This window comes from Crotalus tigris, unplaced genomic scaffold (assembly GCF_016545835.1).
Source record: "Crotalus tigris isolate CLP2741 ecotype Arizona unplaced genomic scaffold, ASM1654583v1 scf7180000018599.1079084, whole genome shotgun sequence".
In the NCBI taxonomy this organism is placed as follows: Eukaryota; Metazoa; Chordata; class Lepidosauria; order Squamata; family Viperidae; genus Crotalus; species Crotalus tigris.
Genome location: NW_024097097.1, coordinates 127,039 through 149,535, shown reverse-complemented (window position 1 = coordinate 149,535; position 22,497 = coordinate 127,039). Strand labels below are relative to the sequence as shown.

The window sequence follows — 22,497 nt, the reverse complement described above, 5'->3', positions numbered from 1 at the left end:
CACAGCCCTGAGGAGAGCCTTTGCTCATTGCCCGGGTACTAGATTCCTAGAATTCCCAACCCAACCTAGCTGGAGATGGGGAAGGTATTCTGGACAAGGACTTCAATATTATTCCTTTAGTTTGAGGAATTTTCATTAATGTGCATACACTACACAAACACACACATATACATACTCTGTTTCAAGAAGATACTGTTCTTAACTAATACCCCAATAGAGGATCTCCAGCTCTTATTGAGAATTGCTCAGCCTCCTGACTTAACTGCAAAGTCATGTAAGGGAAATGACCTGGAAAACCTGTAGCTCTTAGTATGTACCTGCTCTGTTCTCACTGGGGAGATGGAACACCTGTCTTTCTAGTAAATGTCCACATGCTTGGGTACCCTATACTAAAGATTTGCTGTTCATCAGAGAGCCTTTGGCAAATGTATGTATGCAATTCATAGTAGTTTCCTGCTTCTAACAGCCCATGATGCTGATGCTAAGAATTTCTGTTTATTAATTCAAGAAGAGTCTAAAAGAGACTCCTATCTTCATCTTTGGTGACATTATTTCCAATCTCCTGAACAGATTCTCTTCTCTTATAAGGCTACCTAGTGAAAAAGCTTCAGGACAGCAAAATAAAGTACAAAACAGGATCATTACTAAGTTCAGAGGAGCCCTGTGAGGCTGTTTTGGGCTCCAGTGGTCCCTTTCAAGATTTCAGCTGTTTTTATCAGAGGATTTTCTCCAGGGTCCACTTAGCCATGTTATGGGGAAAGCTAGGTGAGTTTGAGGGATGAAACATTGATCTCTTAGCTGTTTCCTTAGTTTTTGCCCATCTCATTGAAATTACTTGGCTCCAGTGGCAGAAGAAATCCATTCCACTATCATTCTGTTCTTTGAAATAACATCCTGTGCATAGAAATGTGTTAATTAAAATATATGTTACAGGGTAATACCATTTCATCTTTAGCTCCAACTAGAATGTGAATTTAATTAGTCCCTGAAGTGACAACCAGCTATCTCAGATAGAATTATTGGGAAATGGATAAGAGCTAGAAAAAGCAGATTGCTAGCTAACCTCTACTCATGTCCTAAATTTGTGAAGCATGTGTGTTGGAATTTAACAGTCTTCCTGAAATCTATATGGGAAGAGTGGACTATAATCTGAATGCTGTTAGGATAATGGATTTACATTTGTCTTCTCATCAGACTACATTACTGTCTCTATCAAGAAGATGAGGGAACTGGACACAAAACATATTGATGTGCAAAATGTATTGGCTAATTGGATGTGGCAAAAAAAGCATTATGGGAAGAGAGGCCAGAGTAAATTAGTCCATTTGTATGATGATGGGTAAATTGCAACTGCACTAAGGAAAAGGGGGTGAATTGTAAAACAATTTTTTTGAAGGAACCAGAGCCAGGTGGATCCATGTGCTATCATCAACACATAATTTACTTTATTATCAGCCTCACCCTCTTCGTTTTAAAGCAATTAATTTTACTTCTACACAAACTTCTGTATTTGTGTAGAAATAGAGGATATAATAAACATGCACTAAGATGTGGCAAAGTTTCAATCTTTCACTACTTTTAAGGTATCTTTGAGGCTGGCTTTTTTTTCTGTCTCTGTTTGTTGATTGTGTTCTGACCCATTAAATCATTAAATTAACTAGGTGGCCAGATAAATTCTGTAAATACATAAATAAATCTTACTTGTATGAAAGGACAAATGATTTAAACTTCATGTTAAAGTTCATGAAAATTCATGTTTATGGACCACTGATTACATTTTGTGTTCAGGAGAGTCTTATCCACAGAGACTAGTGTTGAGCTTGCTTTTATGTTATAGCTTAGTATCTCTGAGAGTTTGAGAGCCAGTTTGGTGTAGTGGTTTAGGCATCAAGCTAGAAACTGAGTTCTAGCCCTACCTTGGGCATGAAGCCAAATGGCTGACCTTGGGCCAGTCACTTTCTCTCAGCCCTAGGAAGGAGGCAATGGTAAACCACTTCCGAAAAACCTTGCCAAGAAAACTACAGGGGCTTGTCCAGGTAGTCTCTGAGAATCAGACACAACTGATCAAAAACTATTATTCTAACTGATTAGCATTTAGGCTTACTGTACATACTTCCCTATAGTGCTTTTACAACACTCTCTGAGATTTTTACAATGTCAGCATATTGCCCCTAACAATCTGGGTCCTCATTTTACAGCCCTCGGAAGGATGGAAGGCTGAGTCAATCCTGAGTCCTATCCGGATTGAACTCCAAACTCTGTGGGCAGAGTTTGCCTGCAATACCGCACCACTGTGCCACAGGGCTCTTAACTATTTGTTATATATGGGGCAAAAAAGTGGCTTTAAGTGAGGGTTGGTTCAAAGAGTCAATCCAATGGCAGGAATGTATTTGGCCATTTCCCAACAATATCCTCCTGCATCAAAAAGAATTGATTCTAGAAGGAAATAAAAATATGTGCTGATAGACATCATCGGACTAGGAGGCAAGCCAGAGTCTGTCTTGTATTTGCTTTACTCTGAATCAATTGAATGCTCTGTCTACTTTTGATGCTAAGTGGGAATTGTTTCTAAGTAGGGAAAAGCATTGTGTGGCTCTTAAAGTTCCTTAGATGCAGGCCTGACTCGAGGGTGTCCCTTCAGCAGTATTTTACAACAGAACTTATTGAGGAAAAAAAAAAGCTTGGGTAATTGAACTGAGAAGACCCCTTTTGCTTAAAGCCTAAGAGGGTTGCTGCAAGTCAAAAAAGTTAGATTTGGAGTCACTGCGTTAATAGTTTGACTCATGGTTTCAAAGAGCATTACACTCGCTTTGTATGCTCAAACCGCAGTTCACTACTTTAAAAAGTTCTTTCAATGTGTTTTGGAATCATATAATCTGTAAGGAAATTTTGGTGCCTATTTACCTTGTTGGGAACGAGCTATAAACTTAGACGTGTCTAATTTAGAAAAATGAACCTTGCATTAGTCAAAAAAAAAATAGCTTTATAGAGAAACAGCCTGTGTTTACTACATCATAGTATAATAGTCTTTAAGTATCTCCTGGAGTAATCTTGATTTGCCCATTAAAAGATGCTTAGTGTGAGGTTAACCCCGGAGCTTTCTTTAAATGCTGCAGTTCTCGTTCTTTTTATTCATGACCTAAACTAATTTGAGAAATGCTTTCCATAGGGAGAAAAGGACCTGGGATTTTCATGGCTCATTATCTTTTCCTGCTTCATTTTTCCTTTCAGGCTAGTGGGAGTCTGTTCCAGGTGCGAGTAGTTGGAGGGTCTTCTCTGTGCAGCTATCTCTCTCCTCAGGACAGATGGCCGCTGTATCATCCCACTGTGGACAGGTAAGAAAGGCAAAGCATTAGAAATTAATGACTAAAAGGAGTTTGTAATCAAAGATTAGGAATGAGAATCCTAGCTAAATTATTTCCTGACAGAAAGCATCTTTTTTTTCTGAGCCATGTCTTTTTTAAATCGTCCAATTCCTCTTTCTTCTCTTCCTGCCTAAGCATCAAAAAGAATCCTCTGCATTATGGGGAAAGACATTTTGTTTATAAATAATTACTGCATTGTGTTCACTTTCAAACTATGTTGTCTTCTTGAGTAGATCACAGTTGGTACAACCCAAATTCTCCATTCAAATACAGCATAGGCATAATATGCAAAATGGGGTGTTAAAATCCTACCTTTTACCAGTTCAACTAGAATACATGATATATATCACCCAGAGTAACTTGCTGAGATGGGTGGCTGTAGAAACCAAATAAGTAAATAACTAAAAATAGTAATATACGAAAAAATATTACAACTGAGTATTGGCAAGATTAGGGGAATAAAAGAGTTGGAAGGGACCTCGGAGGTCTTCTAGTCCAACCCTCTGTTCAAGCAGGAAACCCTATACCATTCCAGACAAGTGCTGACCAATCTCTTAAAAACCTCCAGTGATGAAACACCCACAACTTCTGGAGGCAAGCCGTTCCAGTGGATAATTGTTCTCACCGTTAGGAAATTTCTCCTATTGTTGTAATTTGTTTCTCTCCTTGATTAATTTCCACCCACTGTTTCTTGTCCTGCCTTCTGGAGCTTTGGAAAATAGGTTGACCCCTTCTTATTCTTGGCAGCCTCTAAAATATTGGAACATTGTTAAAATGTCCAAAGGATCATGTCCAAAGGAACAAAGGATTCTGTAGTTGTAAGGCAGTATCCAGATTTTCATTTCTACCTGAGTACTACAACCCCCCAAATCTATTCCAGCTCTTCTCACTCTGCTGAGATGTTTGATTTTCAACATTAGTGATGAGTTAGCATCACTGCTAACTGCATCCAAAGGCAGTAACTGCCTTAATGGATACAGGCAAAGCCATCTGCCGATATTGCACTGCCTGTCCATGTCTCAGCAGCTATTGCCCAGTACAGTTACCTTCCTCTTCCTACTGATAGCAGTAGCCAGATAGCATCTGTACAGTTTTAATGTGTTTGTCACTTTACACTAACAAGACAACAACCCGGCTTTGAAGAGTAAACAGTTTTAAAAGCAGACTGTTTGAGAATTGTTTCTTTTGCCTATTGGAGCAGAAAGTGCAAGGGACAGATAAAATGGGATTTACCTCTCAGCCAGTAATTCCAACACACACACACACACACAGAGACACACACACCTGCAAACCACAACCACACCACAATGTCAGGCATGATTGTCTTGGCGTTATTGGTTGTTCATACTATCAAATACAATTCATTTGCTTATGACAACATAATCTTTTCTTTTACAAAAAGGTGGAAATAGTGCCAAGAGTCTTCTGGGAATGAATGAGGGAAATGAATGTATGGACTTCAGTTAGATATACTTTGTGCAAGTGTAGTGTGCGTGTGAGCCTTCACATCAGTGCTGACTCCTGATGACTGCCTGGACAAGTCCCTGCAGTTACTTGGCAAGATTATGGAAGTGGTTACCATTGCCTCCTTCCAGGAGCTGAGAAAGAGTGAGTGGCCCAGGATCACTCAATTGGCTTTGTGCCTGAGGCAGAATTAGAACTCAGTCTTCTGGGTTCTAGCCCGGCACTTAGCCACTATGTCCAGCTGGCTCTTTTGCTACTTTATTTTAGGGCGGGAGGAAGCATTTAAGGCTATTGCATTTTACATTCAGGACCTGAAAAATAAACCAGCATGTGGGACATCATTTGACTCCTTGCTTCCCGATTTCTCTAATGAGTATGTGTGCAATCTAACTACTTGTGGGGGATTTTTATTATGACAATTAAAAATGTGGATTATGAATTAGCTCTTCTGTGGGAAGAGTCTGCCCCCTGCTGACAACCAGGCAAAACTGACTCTCATCTGTGGTGTCGCTTCTTGTGCTAATATTGGAGCCAATGCCTTTGGTATATTAGTCAGAGACTTTGTGGAGTTTAAGAATAGCAGACTCTGCCTTAGAGTTGTTATAGGTAGTCCTTGACTTACAACAATAATGGAGCCCACAATTTCTGTCATAAGTCAAGGCACCACATGACCGACTCGATTTTAAAACTCCTTTTGTGGTGGCTAAGTGAACATATGGTCATCTAGTGAATAGCTGTCATTAAGCAAGTCTATTCATTCCTATGGGTGGTTTTTTTTGCCAGAAGCTGGCCAAAAAGGCTGGAGACCTGCAAAAAATATCTTAAGCTGCAGTCACATGACCAAAGAAGACTGCAACCAGCTGTAAAGGTGAACCGGTTGCCAAGTACCCAAATGTGGTCATGTGACTGGAGAGAGTTATGTACCACCACCAGATTCCAAAATTGGTTCATATGTAATTTGGAGAAGGTCAGTTGTAACTTTGAACAGTCACTAAGTGAGGACTGTATACCTTTTTATGTTAAAAAAAATCTTTAAATTTAAACAAGTAAAGGGGAAAAAACCCTTTACAGTTTCCTGACTTGTAAGTCTAATGGGAGCTATAAAAGTCATATATAGACCTGGAATGTGTTTATTATGGGTATCTCTGAGATCCCATGTACCTGAGGCTTCCCATCAGCTTCCACTGTGATTGTACTTCCTGACCAATAATTCTTCTATGGCTCATGAAATTCTCCATTTCTCTTAATGAATCATTTATTTGAATCGCATCACTTGAGGCTGCTCTTCAAGAACTGGTGGTATTACAACCCTCCCTCCCTCCCTTCCAAATGTATCTAGCAGCTTTCTTTTCTTACAGAGCACTGCAATTTGGAGGTCCTGGCGGTCCCGTTCACGTGAAGCTGGTAGTCGAATGGGATCTGACCACCAAAGAATGGTGAGTTTGTGTTGCAAATCCATTTGTAAATGAGTTGATGGATTTCACTGACTATCCGCAAAAGGCAGAGATGTGGCTTCCAGAAAGATTTACATTGCAGCTTAAATTGCTCATGATTCTTTCTGATTTCAGATACATGCATGGAAAGAGAGATATGGGGGGGGGGGAGGAAAGATGGGAAATTTTATTCCATTTACCCGGAAGATGCCAGGTTGGGGGAAATTGCTATGTAAAATGTATACCCAGTATTTAACTAAGCCTATTTTACTCCAGTTTCCCTTCTCCCCCAGGATATTTGTAACATGCTAATACATACATAATGTCTTGCTGGACTTTTTTTTTTTTAATGTTGCCTCCATTTTTTAATTTAATTTCAAGATAATATGAAACAGAACTAGAAAAAACCACAGTATAGTTAACATTTTTATTTCACATTAGTAGCTTAATAGGTTGAGTGCATGTGGTCCATCAGCGCACTTGTTAAAGGCCTCAGCTTCTTTTTTTAAAAATATATTTTATTAATTTTTTAATATAATCATCTTAATATTTGGTAAACAGTGTGTTGTCTGGGTTTATATTTCAAAACAATAAATAACAATTAATTTCTATAATTCTATAATCCACATACCTGTAGTAGCTTTCCTTGATTTTCTCTTTTTCCAATAATATTCTCTTTTATCAACCTTAAATTAGTACATTTCTTAGTATTTGGATAGATAACAATTGAATATAAACATTTTTTAGTATTTCTACAAGTAACAACCACATCAATATAAAGCTTCTTTTCTAATTGATCATCTTAATTACCTTGTCATAAATCCTGTTTCCAAAGCTTTATTTAAATTTGTTTTCCCCACAGTGTTCAAAACATTCTTACCAGTTAAGATTTTCTCAGTTAATTACACTTAAGTATTTAAATCTTTGTCCTCATACAAGCTATCCCAACAGTTTTACATTTCTCATATCTTAAAATAAAAGCAAAAAAAGAGAAGGAAAAAAGAAGGTAATAGTATACTACTTCCAAAACATGTCTCTCTTAAGCTAAAATACATCTATATCCAGAATTTTTCTATTCCTTTTAGCCATATGCAAATAAATGTTTAATCTTTAAATATTCCATCTAATAAATCCAATCATCTAATCTTTTAAATCTATTCAAAACATTCTTATCAATTGAAATTTTCTCAAAATCAATTATACTTAAGCATCTAAAACATTTCCCTCATATAAACCATCCCAACATTTTTATATTTCTCATATCATAAAAAAAATACTATGTTACTTGAGGGGCCCATTCCTCTTAAACTAAATTTCATTTATATCCAGAATTTTTCTATTTCTTTAACGATATTCAAACAGGTGTTTAATCTTTAGATATTCCATTTGATAAATCCCATCATCTAATTTCTTAATTCTAACTTTAGCCTTTTTTTTTTTTGCCAAACATCTTCCCTAATCAATATGCTCCACTGGACCAGAAGGTCTTCCCATAGTCTTGTAGATGTTGTAGGTACAAGAGACAAGTCAAGAAATATTTTGTCTCTTCATATTCATTGAAAATCTTTTTCTTTCTTTCTCTCTTACTTTCTCTTATCATTTTTGTCTCTCAAGTTCTCATAGTTCTCCTGAAAGCTCTTTAATCCATTTTGTCAAAACTTTTTTCTTGTCCTTAGGCTTATTTTGCAATCTTGAAGTGTAGCTTATCTTTTCCATGTCCGATATTTCCTGCAAGTTTTTCTCTGCCTGGGTTAAGTCATAACTCCATCTTTAAATCTCTTTCCTCAGCTTATGTTCAGTTGTTTGCTTTATTTGATTGCTCTCTTTTTTATTTTCTGAGAGTTTTTTGTGGTGAGATTAAATTGAAGATATGTTCATTTATATTTTCAAAGTTGTCTTTAATTTCCTCGTGGTTTGAAGTCATTGTCATTTGTATTAGTTGCAACAGCATACATTTCCTCCTTGAAAGTATTTATTTTTTCTTGATATGTTCTTTTTGCAGATCTCTGATGTTCCATGATAGCCAAAAGTCAAAGTTTTCCTTTCTCTGCAAAAAGAGTCACAGTTCAATAAGTATTTATAATCCAGGAAGATCAGTTTTTTTCTAAAGTTTATGGTTCTTGCTTTGTAGATAGCCCAAAATGTTTTCTTTTCTTTGTTGTAGCTGTTCTCTGTTTAGTTAAAACATTGAAGGTCACAAAAACAGATTATCTTTTTCTGGACTTTCTGCCAATTCCTGTATCAGAGCAACTACAATTGTATATTTTCATCCACAACTAGATGTCAGCACCAGTTCATTTTTCAGTTTTCAAAACAAGCAATTACTTTCTTCTGTTTTCATCAATAATCTTTTAAAAAGAAAATCTTAACTAATTCCACCAATTTCAAACTTATCCAGATTTAAGTCTTATATTCATTTCATTTCAATATATCTCTGTTCCCCATAAAAGTTTAATTTGCTGCTTCCGTCTGTGAGAGGGTGGAGCAAAAGTCCCCCTCCTTCTCACTTTCGAAGGATTTTTTTCTTCTTGGTTTTTTTCTAGGAAGTCAATTATCAAGTAGCAGAGAGAGAGAGTCAATATTCTTACCCAGTTCCAAACACATTGTTTACAATCAAGCTTAAATTAGTGCTTTTTGGCTTCGGCTGCTTGTAGCTTGGGCTAGACTCTAGAATGAAGCTAGCCTTTCTTTTGCTGGTTTCTGGAGGGTTTTCCCCAGATGACCGGATCAACTGCCATCTCTCCAGGGTCAGTGGGGCACTCCTCCTTCTTTATCACCTCTCCGGAGCAAGTTTGGGCCCATTTAGGGTCCTCAAACAGAACAAAATTGGCTGTAGTTTGCGGAGCCCCGCAATCCTTTGGCTGCTGCACTACTGCACAAAACCAGCAAGACCTAAGCTTCTAATCATCTCCTGGTGGCTTCATTACTTCCAGTGGTTATTTTTTTATAGGTATCCCTATCAAAACTACCCATAAAAGTTATGCTCACACAAAATGGCAGAATAACAGAATAACACAGTTGGAAGGGACCTTGGAAGTCCAATCCCCTGCTCAAGCAGAAAACCCTATACCATTTCATACAAATGGCTGTCCAATCTCTTCTTAAAAACCTCCAGTGTTGGAGCACCCACAAGTTTTGGACGCAACTCATTCCATTAATTAATTGTTGTAACTGTCAGGAAATTTCTCCTTAGTTCTAGGTTGGTTTTGTGGTGTAGTTTAGACTAGATTAGGGTTTCCCCTTTCTTCTTGTTTGTTTGTGAGAATAATTTCCTCCTGCATGTACAGAAGTATGGAAGAAGGCTGTAAGCAGGACATAAGGTGACTGAAAAAAAAATGCCACTGTAGAAAATTCCTCAACAGCTCACCAAGAGGCATCTGCTATCTTTAGAGTGGCCTACAAAGGACTTGCTGGAGGAAGGAAAGAACATGATCATTCAGGATCCCTCTAAATTAAAACTTAGGATAGAAATCCTAAGATAAATTTGAACAAAATGGAAGCACTCATGCCTTCTCTTAATATCCTGGGACCTCGGCTGGGGACCTTGGCTGTGAGAGGAGCCTTGGAGTCCTAGTGGACAATCACTTAAATATGAGCCAGCAGTGTGCTGCAGCTGCCAAAAAGGCCAACACAGTGCTAGGCTGCATTAACAAGGGATAGAATCAAGATCACGTGAAGTATTAATACCACTCTTACAATGCCTTGGTAAGGCCACACTTGGAATACTGCATCCAGTTTTGGTCACCGTGATGTAAAAAAGATGTTGAGACTCTAGAAAGAGTACAGAGAAGAGCAACAAAGATGATAGGGGATTGGAGGCTAAAACATACAACAAATGGTTGCTGGAATGGGTATGTCTAGTTTAACGAAGAGAAGGACGAGGGGGGACATGATAGCAGTGTTCCAATATCTCAGGGGTGCCACAAAGAAGAGGGAGTCAAGCTATTTTCCAAAGTGCCTGAAGGCAGGACAAGAAGCAACGGATGGAAACTAAGCAAGGAGAGAAGCAACCTAGAACTAAGGAGAAACTTCCTGACAGTTAGAACAATTAACCAGTGGAACAACCTGCCTCCGGAAGCAGTGAATGCTCCAACACTGGAAGTCTTTAAGAAGAGATTGGACAGCCATTTGTCCGAAATAGTATAGGGTTTCCTGCCTGAGCAGGGGGTTGCACTAGATGACCTCCAAGGTCCCTTCCAACTTTATTATTATTATTATTATTATTATTAATAATAATAATAATAATAATAATAATAATAATAATAATAATAATAATAATAATAATATAAGCCAGGAACAGTTGTAAGACTATATCCCTTTTGAGTGACACTTGATTTAGAGCAGGAATGGGCAGCATTTTTAAGTGAGGAGACACTTGGCTTTGTTGTGGAATTGTAGGACTGTCCTCCAAGAAGTGATTGTAGCCAAAGGGAAAAAGAGCTAGGATTAAGATTAAAATCTTACTTTAATGAAAAAGTAGATATGAGCAACATTTCTTTGAAATTTAACTCAACTATAATACTTCTAAAACAGTACATTTTTAAAAAGACAGTCAGAAATGCTGCTCTGTTGCAGGAGCCAGCCTTACCTCTCAATATTGGCTGCAACTTCATGGCTGAGGCTTAGGCAAGCTGCTCAAGACCACTATGAGAGATTTCCATGAATTATCCTTAGTGATTCCTATGGAGTTCTTCAAATTGCTTAGTTTACAAACCTTAGATGACAGTCACGCAATGGGTTGCATGAGAGTTGCATACTTGAGAAACAACAAAAACTTGAACTGACTTCCAAAGAATGGGACATGAAAATTTATTCCCTGTTTTGGAGCCTCATCACATTCGACATTTTCAGAAACTTCTAACATCTCAGAAGAGCCTTGTCTTTAACACAAATTGAAATTCTCTTTCATGAAGAGGACTCATCTGTGCTAAGAAACTAGTTTCCTGCTTGAACCTTTGGGATTAGGTTTCTGTGAAATTCACGCAATGCTTTCTCAACCCTTTGAATATTAAAGAGTTAGAGTAACTTTAATTGGAATTTTGGAAAAGCAGCACAGGACTTTGCTTTGATATGTGTCTACCTTAAATGAAACTGAAGGCCTGCACAAAGTGCAGTCACCACCAAGACTGGAGTATTTCTGACCTGTCCCTTTGCATTTTTACAGCTTGTTTGGCAACATCCAGGAAGAAGTTGTTGAAGATGCAGAAAGTGTGAGACTGAAGCAGCAACTTCATCAACAGCAGCATAGCTGCACCCTGAATGAATGCTTTCAGCTCTACACTAAGGAGGAGCAGGTACCTTTGGATGGGGGCAAAGGTGGGCTAAGACAAACTTGGCATTATGGAGATTACTAGAGCAGGACTATCTCTGCCACAAGGAATCATGTTTTTGAGCAGCAATGGAATGTCCATCTGCTGGGCTCCTTCCCTGTTCAATGCCAATATACCTAATGGGGGTTCTGGAAGAGGTGGGTATAAACTGTTTCTATTAGTTGATCCATCCATCCATCCATCCATCCATCCATCCATCCATCCATCCATCCCCCAGTGTTCAGACCCAGGCTCCTGTGTAGTTGTATTGTGTTCTTCTTTGCAGCTGGCTCCAGATGATGCCTGGCGCTGTCCCCACTGCCAGGTCCTTCAACAAGGCATGGTCAAACTCAGCTTGTGGACACTCCCCGATATCCTGATCATTCACTTGAAACGCTTCCGGCAGGTGGGGGAGCAGCGCCACAAGCTCTCCACTCTGGTGCACTTTCCCCTGCGAGGGCTTGATATGGCTCCCCACGTAGCCAAGCGCAGCCGTGGCAGCAAGTGGGGCCCCTGGAAGCAATCCCTGCCAGAAGAGGGCCAGTGTAATTTTCTTTATGATCTGTATGCCGTCTGCAATCATCATGGGAGCCTGCATGGTGGACATTATACAGGTGGGTTTTCAGTAAGTAGATAGGGTTGTGACTCAGATATCTCTGGCAACTCCTGCTGAAAGGTAATGAATTGGGGTTCACTCCACATATCCTTAGGTGTCCCCGCCTAACTTGACCTAAGCATTGTTGTTTTATGCAGGCAGGTCTGTGTATTCTCTGCCATAAAGGGATGGGACTTCTGAATTCTGCATGACGAAATGAATAATTCTGTAAGATGAATGAGTAAAGAAAATTGTGGAAGTTTGCAAATTGATGCTATATTCTGCTTCTGTGAAAATGATGGAGAGGAACAAGGAAAAAATTGGCACCTTCAAGGTCTCAGCAGCCCTGTTTTTCATTTCTGAGCTGTCTTAATTTCACATTTACTTCAAGAAATGTTGCTGAATAGTGCACTTAGCGAAAATGTGCCTTTATAGGACATTTAAAAACATGAAGTACAAGTAGTGATATGCAAAACATTCCACTTCAAAGTTTTTTGAGTTTGAATTCAAAACAGCTGTTTCAAGCAGCTGTTCTCCATTTGAGACAGGTTGTTTCTATCATTTTGGAAATGCTTTTAACTTGAATCAGCTCTGTCTCAAGCTCAAAACACTTCCATAGTTATCAAAACAGACTGTCTCAAATGCAGAACAGTTTGTTTCAAATGTCAGAAAACTGTTTTGAACTTCACAGGGAATGTTTCAGATCCAAGACAGCTCAAATACCAAACATTTGGCATACCTGTAAATACAAGTAACCCATCAGTAAGAGTGAGAATCTCCAAATCTTGTTTTAATCACACTGACCTTTACAGAACAATGTTGCTACTTTCTATCAATGCTTCCTTGTGGCTTTCTTCCCTCTCTAGAAGCAGAAGAGTAAGCATTTAATACACTGGTGAGGTTGTTGTAAATTTCCCAACACTGCCAAGTTGGTGAGAATTCTGGAAGCTCAGTTCATTTTCCAATGTGTCAGCTAATATGGTCCTTCCTCTGTCTCCAGCCTATTGTTACAACACCTTGGATGGTCGCTGGTATAGCTATGATGACAGTACCGTGGAACCGATCATGGAAGAGGACATCAGCACACGTGGTGCCTACATCCTCTTCTATCAGAGACGGAATGTAGTTCCAAGCTGGTCTGGAGGAAGCTCTGTTAGAGGTTGGCAAGGGTTACTTAGCCTACTCAACAGCCCCCTCCCCCCTTTCCTATGCATTGATTAAATTTATTGATGATACTGAGGCATACCTGGAAATGCTAAATAATTCTTGACTTGTCTCCTAAAGCATGAATCCTGAAATCCATCCTGATACAAACCTGGCCTGTATTTGAGCCAAAGGCATGGTTTCCAACTATTTTTGGTTTGTTTGACATATATAAACTTCCAACTCTTCTCCAAGAAGATTTGGGTGAACAAGGGAAGCTTTTTTATTTCTTCTGGAATCATTTGATTTGATTGATGGAGCTGCCCATCTTACATATATGACTGTAGTGGTTTATAATAAAATGTTGTTGAAGGAAAATCAGAAGGATGTCTTGTACTTGAAGCAGAAAGGTTCTCACTCCCCTTAGCAATATGTTTGTTCATGGAGTGGAGGATAGAAGGATATTAAATGATTCTCTTTCAGAAATTACAGGAGATGTACTGTAAGTAGATACTTTCTAAATGCACACAATGCAGAAGAGTCTTTCTCCACAACTTTTTCATATTTTTTTCTTGCAGGATCTACCAGCTCTTCCATTTCAGAACATTGGCTGGCAAGGCTCAGTCGAAGCAGCAAACGAGAGAGCTTGGTGTCCTGGAACTCAACAACCTGTCCATCTCTGCCAAAATCAGCTAACTCACCTACCCTCATCAGTGCCAGCACCAGCCAGGAGAAAGGTATCCTGTCTCCCTTATTATTCTTGCTTTCCACAAAGCCACACGCGAACCAAGCTCCTCTATCATTGGACAATCTTCTTCTCTTTCAAGATTCCAAATCTTGGGCCTGCTTCTTTTCCTGAAGTCTAGCAGTGTGGGTCTCATCCTGCCCCAGAAAGCAATACACAGTTCTAGTTACAGAAACCAGACTGTAGGTTTTCTTTTAGTGCACCGTTCATTAGCCCCATTACATCCATAAATAATTCTCAGACATATAAAACTTTGGGTCTATGGGAGTAGTCAGCTATAATGGATTTAAAATAAATAATAATGTTCAGGTTTACCCATTAGTCCACTCTAATACGCTTTTGAGTGATGGGGAAGCTCTGTCTCCACTGCCTTCTGGAGTCACTGTGGATGAAAATAAATAACTGATCCCCAAATCAGCAAATTTTAAATCTTTCCATCAGTCCGTCTCATCTTTTTGGGGTTTTTTTTTTATACTTTAGCTTTGGCATTAGCAGCAAGCAGATGGGATATGTCTGCTTTGCCACTACATTATAGGCTAGGAAAATAGCATGTGAGTAGTTTAAAAAAAAAGACGACTAAAAATGGAAGAAAGGGATTTGAGAAGGAGGAGAGGATTATTTGACTTGGACTAAAATCTGAATTGTAGAAGATGTGGAGGCTTATAATGCTTCCTTAAGTTCATAAATAGATTGTCTTGCCAGAATTGCTGTTAATGCTTTGTTAAAATTACTTTGAACTCTGCATTCGAAACAGTATATTTTATTTCCACAGAACTCCTGAGAAATGCTGCCATTACTGTCTATGTTCTTTTCTAGGAGGATTTGAGTCTCGTCCCTTGGTTCGGGGTGTGCAGGGCAGAAGTGTCAGCCTGAAAGCTTCTTCTAATAAGGCCAAGCTGGGCATCCCCAGGACCCTACCCTTGCGCTGGTCCTTCACCTCCAAAGATTGGTCAGCAGAGCCCTCCAGGGAACTCGTAGATTATCTGGAGTCTGGCCGCAGACCTTGGTTCACAAATGAGTCCATTGTCCCTCTCATAACTAAGGAAGGGGAAGACGATGAGCTTACGGTCGCCAAAGCTAAGCCCAATCCTGCTCTAACAAGCATGAGTCCAACTAAGACCACTGGCAAAGCAGCTGTTGCCATGGAAAATTTAAACACTCTGAAACGGGTAGGGAAGCCAAAGGAAGAAACAGGTGAGCAACCACGGACACCCAAAAAACTGGTGCTATCTCTCAGCACAGTACCTCCAGTAAAAGATGAGGAACTTAAGACCAAAGTTAACATCAATGGGACTCTGTGCATGGGTTCAAATGTGGCCTCTTCCAGCCAAGGAGATGCAGAACAAAAGACCAGGCCCTGGCTTGGGGAGAAAGAGCCAGAGATTGAGAAACAATCAGAGGGGAAATTGACCCTCTTCAGAGTTGGTTTTTTGCGAAAAGACCCCAAGAGACACAGTGAGTCTCCCAGACACGCTGTTATGCCGTCTTCTATAGCCTCTTCTCAACCGTCCTTCTCCAACGGAACACTAAATATTTTCCCTGGCAGCAGGACAAACACCACCCTGAACCCCAGCTCCACAAAGGGGCTGTCCAATGGGCGGATCTCCCGTTCTGAAGTGGACATTAAGCGGGCTCAGAGCTCCTGCAACAGCAAGGGTAGGAATGACTGGTTACTGAGCAGATCAACTTCTCTCTGCAAGACAAACAATGGGTCCTTGCAAGCCTCCATGCCCCCACTCACTTTAGAGGGCATTTCCTGTGGCACCTTCCAGCGGGCAAGATATCATACAGCATCCTTGGGCAGGAGGATAATAGTACCAGAATCCAGCTTCTGAACTGCCTTGCAGCTCTACCTGAAACAGCAGAATCATGTCAACCTTTGGTGCTTATAGATTCTCAGGCCTTTGAAGAAGATATGCCAATAGCTAGAAAGCTTGGACACTGATTGCTTTCTAATGGTTTGTTCAGACAAAAGTTACTAAATCCAAGTAGTGCTGATGAACACATGTAGCCCGGATGTAGGGATGCAGCAGGGATCTTGTAGACCAAGATATTAGAAATGGGGGAAAGAAAAATGTGGGGGAAGATGTTAAATTATTTATTCTATAGTTTAACTGGCAACTTTTGAAAGAATACGCTGCTTTGTAACAGCATTTATTTTGGTACCAAGGTGTAGAAAGGATAGAGGAGAATCTAAACATTGCTCTATGCAATCATCCCAGTGTTTATATTTTCTGCAAAACTTTGGGTTTTACAGATCTTTGTTATTAAAAATACCTAAAATGAAGGGTGAGCATTAATAGTTTTGGGAATCAGTGAAGCAAATGGGTAAGCTAATTCAGGAGTTGTCTGTTCTCTGGGAGATGTGGGATAAATTTGTTCTTGTTGTATGTGTTGACTGAAAAAGAACATTGGGGCAGCATCCTGGTCTCCTCCAGTGTTTAAAAATATTCACAGAAAAATATGTTGGATAACACTTCATTTTCTTCTACCTGTTGGTGGTAATCAAAGCTAACCTCTTGCAGTCTAGCTTACCTACCTCAAATTTTCTGGTAGTCATCCATCCAAATGCCAGCCACGTCTGATCCAGCTTAGCTTTTTGATGACAGCCAAGATTGGATAGTCCTGCTACCTTCTGTGACCAATTGTATGTTACTAGAGTTTTCTTCACAGGAAACACAAATGGTGCTGTTTTCCCATTGTTGTTAATAGATTAAATATGAAAAGCTAAGGAGATAGAGGAGGGTCCAAACAAAAGCCATGTGTCATTTATAGAATGGCTCATACTGTTGACATCAGTTAAGTATAATGAACATCAGGAACAAAAGTCTAGCTGGAAATTTGAGAGACATACTTGAAGATGTAGAATAGAAAATTCGGAGATGATTAATGTAAGAGTGAGAAAGCAAACTGTTTTACTTAGCACACTTTATTCATATTTAGAAAGATGACAATAAGAAGAAGAACATGAGAAGGGCGGAAAGCAAAGGAAGAAAAAGTCTGATTAGCTGCTAAAAAGAGTAGCAGATGACTATTATAGAAGTTCAAGGCATAGAAGAAAATGTGTAATGGAACATAGCAACGTCTATAGTATTGTTAAGGAGAATGAGGATAAAGTTATTTGGATCTGGCATTGTGTAGATCATCTGTGATTTAGAAGAGTGCAATTATAGTGGAGTGCAAAGGGTGGGAAATAGATTAAAAGAAAAAAAACAGAAGGGAGCCTAAGTAACTATTGAAGCACAAGAAAACCACAAAACAGCCATTGTATTAGGATTCTGATTATTCCTGAAAGCATTTTGGTTAATTTGTGTCATTTCATTATGTAATTTATGAAGGTATGCCACTAGCTCAAGGAAAGAAGCTCTTGATTGGCATTTTATATTACAGATCTCTTCATAAAAGAATCCATTAAAACATATACGGGAATAAATACAGCTTCACAAACCAACAATTCTTTTGAAATTATTTCTTGGGGGGGGGGGGAGAATGGAGAATAGGAACTCAAAAGGAAAGACAATGTTGAAACTCAAGAGGCATTGTACCCAGGGTAGTAATACAGCCTAGAACAGAGATTCCCAATCTTGATAACTTTAAGATGTGTGGACTTCGTTTCCAGAATTGAAACTGAATTCTGCAGGGCTGACTGGGAAATTCTGGGAGTTGAAGTCCACATGCTTTAATGTTGCCAAGTTTGGGTGGGAAACCCTGGCCTAGAGAACCCAAAGTCTTAAGGTAAAGTCATTCCTCAAGAGTACTTATTGCACACTCAGCCTTAGAAGAAATGATAATCTAAACGTTCATTTACAGCAGTTTCTCTAGGTGGAAGGACTTCAGCTTCCACTATTCTTCACAGTGGTCATGCTGGCTGGAAAATTTGGGCACCTGAATTAGAGCACCTTTATTCAATCTGGTGCCCTCTATAGATGCTGAGCCTCAATTCCATTCATCCCATCCAGCACAGCCAGGGATAATGCCAGCATGAAATTTAGAAAATTTGAAATCTGAAAGACACCAGTCTGGGAAAGAGTGATTTAGATGCGATTTGCATTCCTTTGCAGGCTTGTCTCGTCTCTTCTTGGAGGACTGCTATTAATCTAGGCTTTGTGAAAAGACTGTCACCTCTTGTTTCCCAGGCACAGGGAGAGGGAGGAATGAATTTGAACTCATTAACTTACCTGTGCAAGCTGGTGAATTGTGCTAAGGCCATTCCCACATAGCTGGCCCCTTCTGGCTGTGCTTTGTTGGTATGGGGGATGGGACAAGCAATCTCCAGCTCCTTGGGGTCTTTTTTTTTTTTTTTGTTAAGCCATTGCCTAGCAACTACAACAGGAGCACAGCAAGCCATGGCGTCCTCCCAGGCAGAGAGCAGCTTTTTTTACGAGAGTGATGACTTCACCTTTGAAGACAGGAGCTCTGTGTATGAGCTTCAGCTGGAGAGGCTGAGAAAAGATGGAAAGGTTTGTGTCAGGGCAAGTGGGAGACATCATTTCAGAGGCATACAATGAGGCCTTGGTCTCTGATGGTAGATTTCAGCTTCTGAGCTTTAGTTACTAATTTCTGTTCACTTGGGCATGGCAAGGGGCTTGGGCTATTCTTTGCATAGAGAAAGCTTTTAACATAGTTAGCTACAAACGCCACTGGCTCTTTATCGGATGCAGGGAAGAATTCAGGCATGGTATTTAAAAGCAAAGCCAGACTGGATTATTTTTTTAAAAATGCAGACCAATTTAATCCTACTCAGTTGCTGTTTGCCACATTTCTTGCTTCACCTTAATACAGAGGGAAAAAAAGAAAGTTCTCTTGAAGGTCCAAACTTTCTTTATCCAGAGAATCATTTTGCACAAGGCATCTCTAAAATGGGCCCATTCAGAGCACTTGGAGAAGCATTTCATCCAATAACACCAAACATTCTTTGTAATTGGAGAACATTGGATAAACTAAATGGCAATGTGCAAACACAAAAAAAGTATCTTGTGAAAAGCATAGCCCAAATTGGAAGGGCAGCTTAAGGACCTTGGTCCTGTCCAAATGCTTTACCTTCTGTATCAGCCTCCCTAGGACTATTCTGGAGGAGGCTACTGGGAGCTCCTTGTTAAATTTGGGTGGATTATCAGAGCCCCTTGTTAAAAATAAATTCATGCAGAGAGAAGCCCCGAGTAGGGATCCATTCACATTGGCAAAGGGAACTGAGACGAGTTTCACAAGGGCTACAACTCGATTCAACAGAACAGATGCTGGATGGGGAACATTTGAAGCATGCCTCAAGAGCAGGCAGGAGTCATCCATATTTATTTAGCATTAATAACGCTCATCCTTTTAAAGTAACCTGGTTCCAAACAAGTGAAACTGGGAAAAGGACATCTTTGTTTTATTAGAATAACTTTTTTTGCCTCCTCTTAGCCGTGACCGGAGATGTCTTTTCCACTTTATTGCCTTTGAGATGTGTGGTGCTACAGCCCCAAGAGGAGTTAGCTAACTCAGAATTGCTGGATAAAATTGTTCCAAATCTATTTAGAATGAATGGAACCCTTGTTTCCTGTGATTTTTGAAACTGTTAACCACAGTGCAGCCTAAAATGGCATTTTGTCTTTTTTTGTGTTTTCTCCTGCAGCCCCATTTCATTGCTTACTCATATTTAGCTTGCACTACCACTCCAATATCTTTTTTAAGGATTCTATTCCCAAACAGTATTTCTAGCCTATATGTTTACTATTGGGGTCTTAAATGAAGAATTTCCATTGATCACTGTTCAATTACATTGTTACTTAGATGCCATTGTTCTAAGCTCTGTAACCTTTGGATAGTTTTCTAAAATATGAGCTATCCCATCGGTTTTGTATCATCTGCAGGTTTAATACTATTCATTCCCTTCATCTCTTCATCCAAAACCTTAATAAAAATATTTTAAGTGACTGAACAAAAATGGAGAAAAGGTCAATTCACTCTTTGGATGCATGCAGGAGAGTTTTTTTTTCCCCCTTGGGCTTTGTGAAGAGGGAAAGGTCTCACCAGGAAGGAAAAAAAGGCAAAAAGATATGTTATATGACTTCATTGAGGAGTCATGATTTCAGAGTAACCAACATCAAAATGATTTACAGCTACTCAATGTCACCCTGAGTATATTGGATTTAACTCTTGGCATATAGTAAATAAAATCTCCCTGCCTGCAAAACTAGCTCTCACCAGAAGCCTAAACTTGGTTGGCTTTATGCCAACAGTCCACATTGCAACTCTGAATATCTCCCCTGAAAGCCCTCCCTTAGCCTTTTAACTAATTTTAATCCCTTGCCTCCTCTTGACATTTTTAACTTTTATACACACTGTTTTATATTTTAACATTTTATTGTACACTGCCCAGAGTCCCTCTCTGAGACAGATGGGCGGTTCAGAAATGTGCGAAGTAAATAAAAATATAGCTCTCGCCTTACCTGTTTTGAACTGGTAAAACTAGAGCTGGATGTTTGAATTATGTATCAAATGTTGCCAGAGCAACAGCTGCCCCATCTAGCTAAGCTAATGCCAAAAGACAATACAGTCTGAGAGCCAATTGAGCATGCCTGGTACTGCTTCTAAGGCACTAAAAACCAAACTTTGACAACACACTGCTTTGTATGTCCAGAATTCTGCCTGCCTCACAATTAATGCAGTGAGCAATTGTGCCATAGGCTGTATCTTTTCAAGAGTCAAGTTTTATAGAAGCCTGGTCACAATGTTGAAATTTAATGCAGGCACTTTAGCTCTGGGAAAGCACAAGAAAGGCACTGAAATGTGGGGAAAACGGGATGAATCACCAGATGAAGAGGAGAGGACCAATTTTCTCAATCAGCTCCTCCTGGATAGAGTACTTCATGGCACAGAGGATACTGTAAGTATTCTAGGGCAGGATGCTATTGTTTTGCAAGGAATGGAGAAGGCAGGGTTTGTGCAAGGCATTAACAGTGAAAAGGAGTTGAGAGAAAATAGGAAGGATTACATATCTGCAGGAGATATCAAACTGATGAGGGTTAAATCTGCATGCTTTGGGATACAGTTATCAAAGGTCTCTCTTTCTCTCACTCTCTTTCTCTCTCCAGTGTCATTAAGAATTTTGATTATAATTGCAAAATCTAATGCAAATTAAACTTAAAATAGGAGTAAAACATGCAAGAAAGAAAATATAAGAAAGAAAAATATATAAATAAATGTAGTAGCAATAGCACTTAGACTTATATACCGCTTCTTAGTGCTTTACAGCACTTTACAGAATCAGCATATTGCCCCCAACAATCTCGGTCTTCATTTTACTGACCTAGGAAGGATGGAAGGCTGACTCAACCTTGAGCTGGTCAGGATTAAACTTCAGACTATGGGCAGAGTTAGCCTGCAATACTTCATTCTAACCACTGTGCCACCGCAGCTCTAGTAACTTCTCACTTTTTCTAAAGTTACCAGCATTTATCTCTTGATCCCATGTCCCATCTTTTATCTATAAACAAATATATAAAACATCTTTTCAGTCTTGATGTCAGCAGAAAATCCATGAAGGGTTGTTGGAGGAAAAATATATCTTGCTTAACCTTGATCAAATACACCAACTTTATGGTATTTTCTTTTCCTTCTAGCAGTATTAATCTTTATTTTATACAAATATTGTCATTGGATTTGATTTCATTTCTTCTTTGTCCCATCACACAAAGTTCTTCAAGCCTTTTTTGGAAAGCCAAAAGGAAAAATATTAACCCGGTCATTCTCTTGGTTTGCCATTTGTATTTCCCTTTTAAAATTTAAAATCTTGGCCTGTTTCTTTTCTGGATCCAGTGCAGCATCTTTTTCTAAGCTTTTCATTTGGCCTGACAGTTGTAAATCCACTGTAAATCCATGCATCACTGCCATCTCTATCGTGACTGATAAAATTGGTTTTTACATTCATTGTTTCTTCAATAGCATATTTTGGTCATCTATCCATAGAAGCAGACATTATTATTGCCATTGTTGATATTGTGACTACTATTTTCTAATTCCATTCTTCAAAAGTCTCCAATGCTATTTATGTCATAGCATTTTGCATTATCTTACAGGTCTGTATATCTTTCCTCTACCTAAAATCTTTTGTCCCAATAATGTCCAGTTTTTAAAATCATAAAACTGCTTGTCTGTGTCATATCTAGTAAAAACCAAAATAGGAAGTGTTTCCCATGAGAAGCACTTTGTATTTTATAATTAATTACCAACTCTTATTATAAAACTTTCAATTTTCCAATTTTCTTTGTACAGTTGGTCCATTTATAACAGGGGTGTCAAACTCAATTTCACTGAGGGCCACATCAGCATTGCGGTTGCTCTCAGGGGGGTGGGTGTGTTGGCCAGGGTGGGTGCGGCCTACTGGGTGGGCATAGACAGAGTGGGTGTGGCCTATTGGGTGGGCATGGACAGCTCTACATGGTTCGCATCAAGGGTGCCT

General features: G+C 39.3%; 2 protein-coding genes across 6 annotated transcripts in view; both read left to right on the top strand.

Moving 5' to 3' along the window:
- USP43 (ubiquitin specific peptidase 43) overlaps positions 1 to 17,505 on the top strand; it is a 104,815-nt gene extending 87,310 nt beyond the window's left edge. Inside the window, exons 9-15 of the mRNA XM_039355090.1 lie at positions 3,232 to 3,335; positions 6,188 to 6,265; positions 11,427 to 11,556; positions 11,858 to 12,185; positions 13,167 to 13,325; positions 13,888 to 14,046; positions 14,871 to 17,505. Of these exons, the coding sequence (XP_039211024.1) occupies positions 3,232 to 3,335; positions 6,188 to 6,265; positions 11,427 to 11,556; positions 11,858 to 12,185; positions 13,167 to 13,325; positions 13,888 to 14,046; positions 14,871 to 15,889 (1,977 nt within the window). The 3' untranslated portion in view covers positions 15,890 to 17,505. The remainder of the gene's footprint in view (positions 1 to 3,231; positions 3,336 to 6,187; positions 6,266 to 11,426; positions 11,557 to 11,857; positions 12,186 to 13,166; positions 13,326 to 13,887; positions 14,047 to 14,870) is intronic.
- A 645-nt stretch (positions 17,506 to 18,150) lies between these two features.
- Positions 18,151 to 22,497, top strand: part of LOC120313307 (testis-expressed protein 47-like) — a 43,106-nt gene continuing 38,759 nt past the window's right edge. The window contains exons 1-2 of one of the 5 annotated variants that reach the window (XM_039355089.1): positions 18,153 to 18,514; positions 20,786 to 20,922. In XM_039355089.1, coding sequence (XP_039211023.1) covers positions 20,824 to 20,922 — 99 coding nt within the window. In that variant the 5' untranslated portion in view covers positions 18,153 to 18,514; positions 20,786 to 20,823. Of the gene's footprint in view, positions 18,515 to 20,608; positions 20,923 to 22,497 lie in introns of those variants that run through there. The other 4 variants (XM_039355084.1, XM_039355087.1, XM_039355088.1 and 1 more) reach the window with 4 other exon arrangements.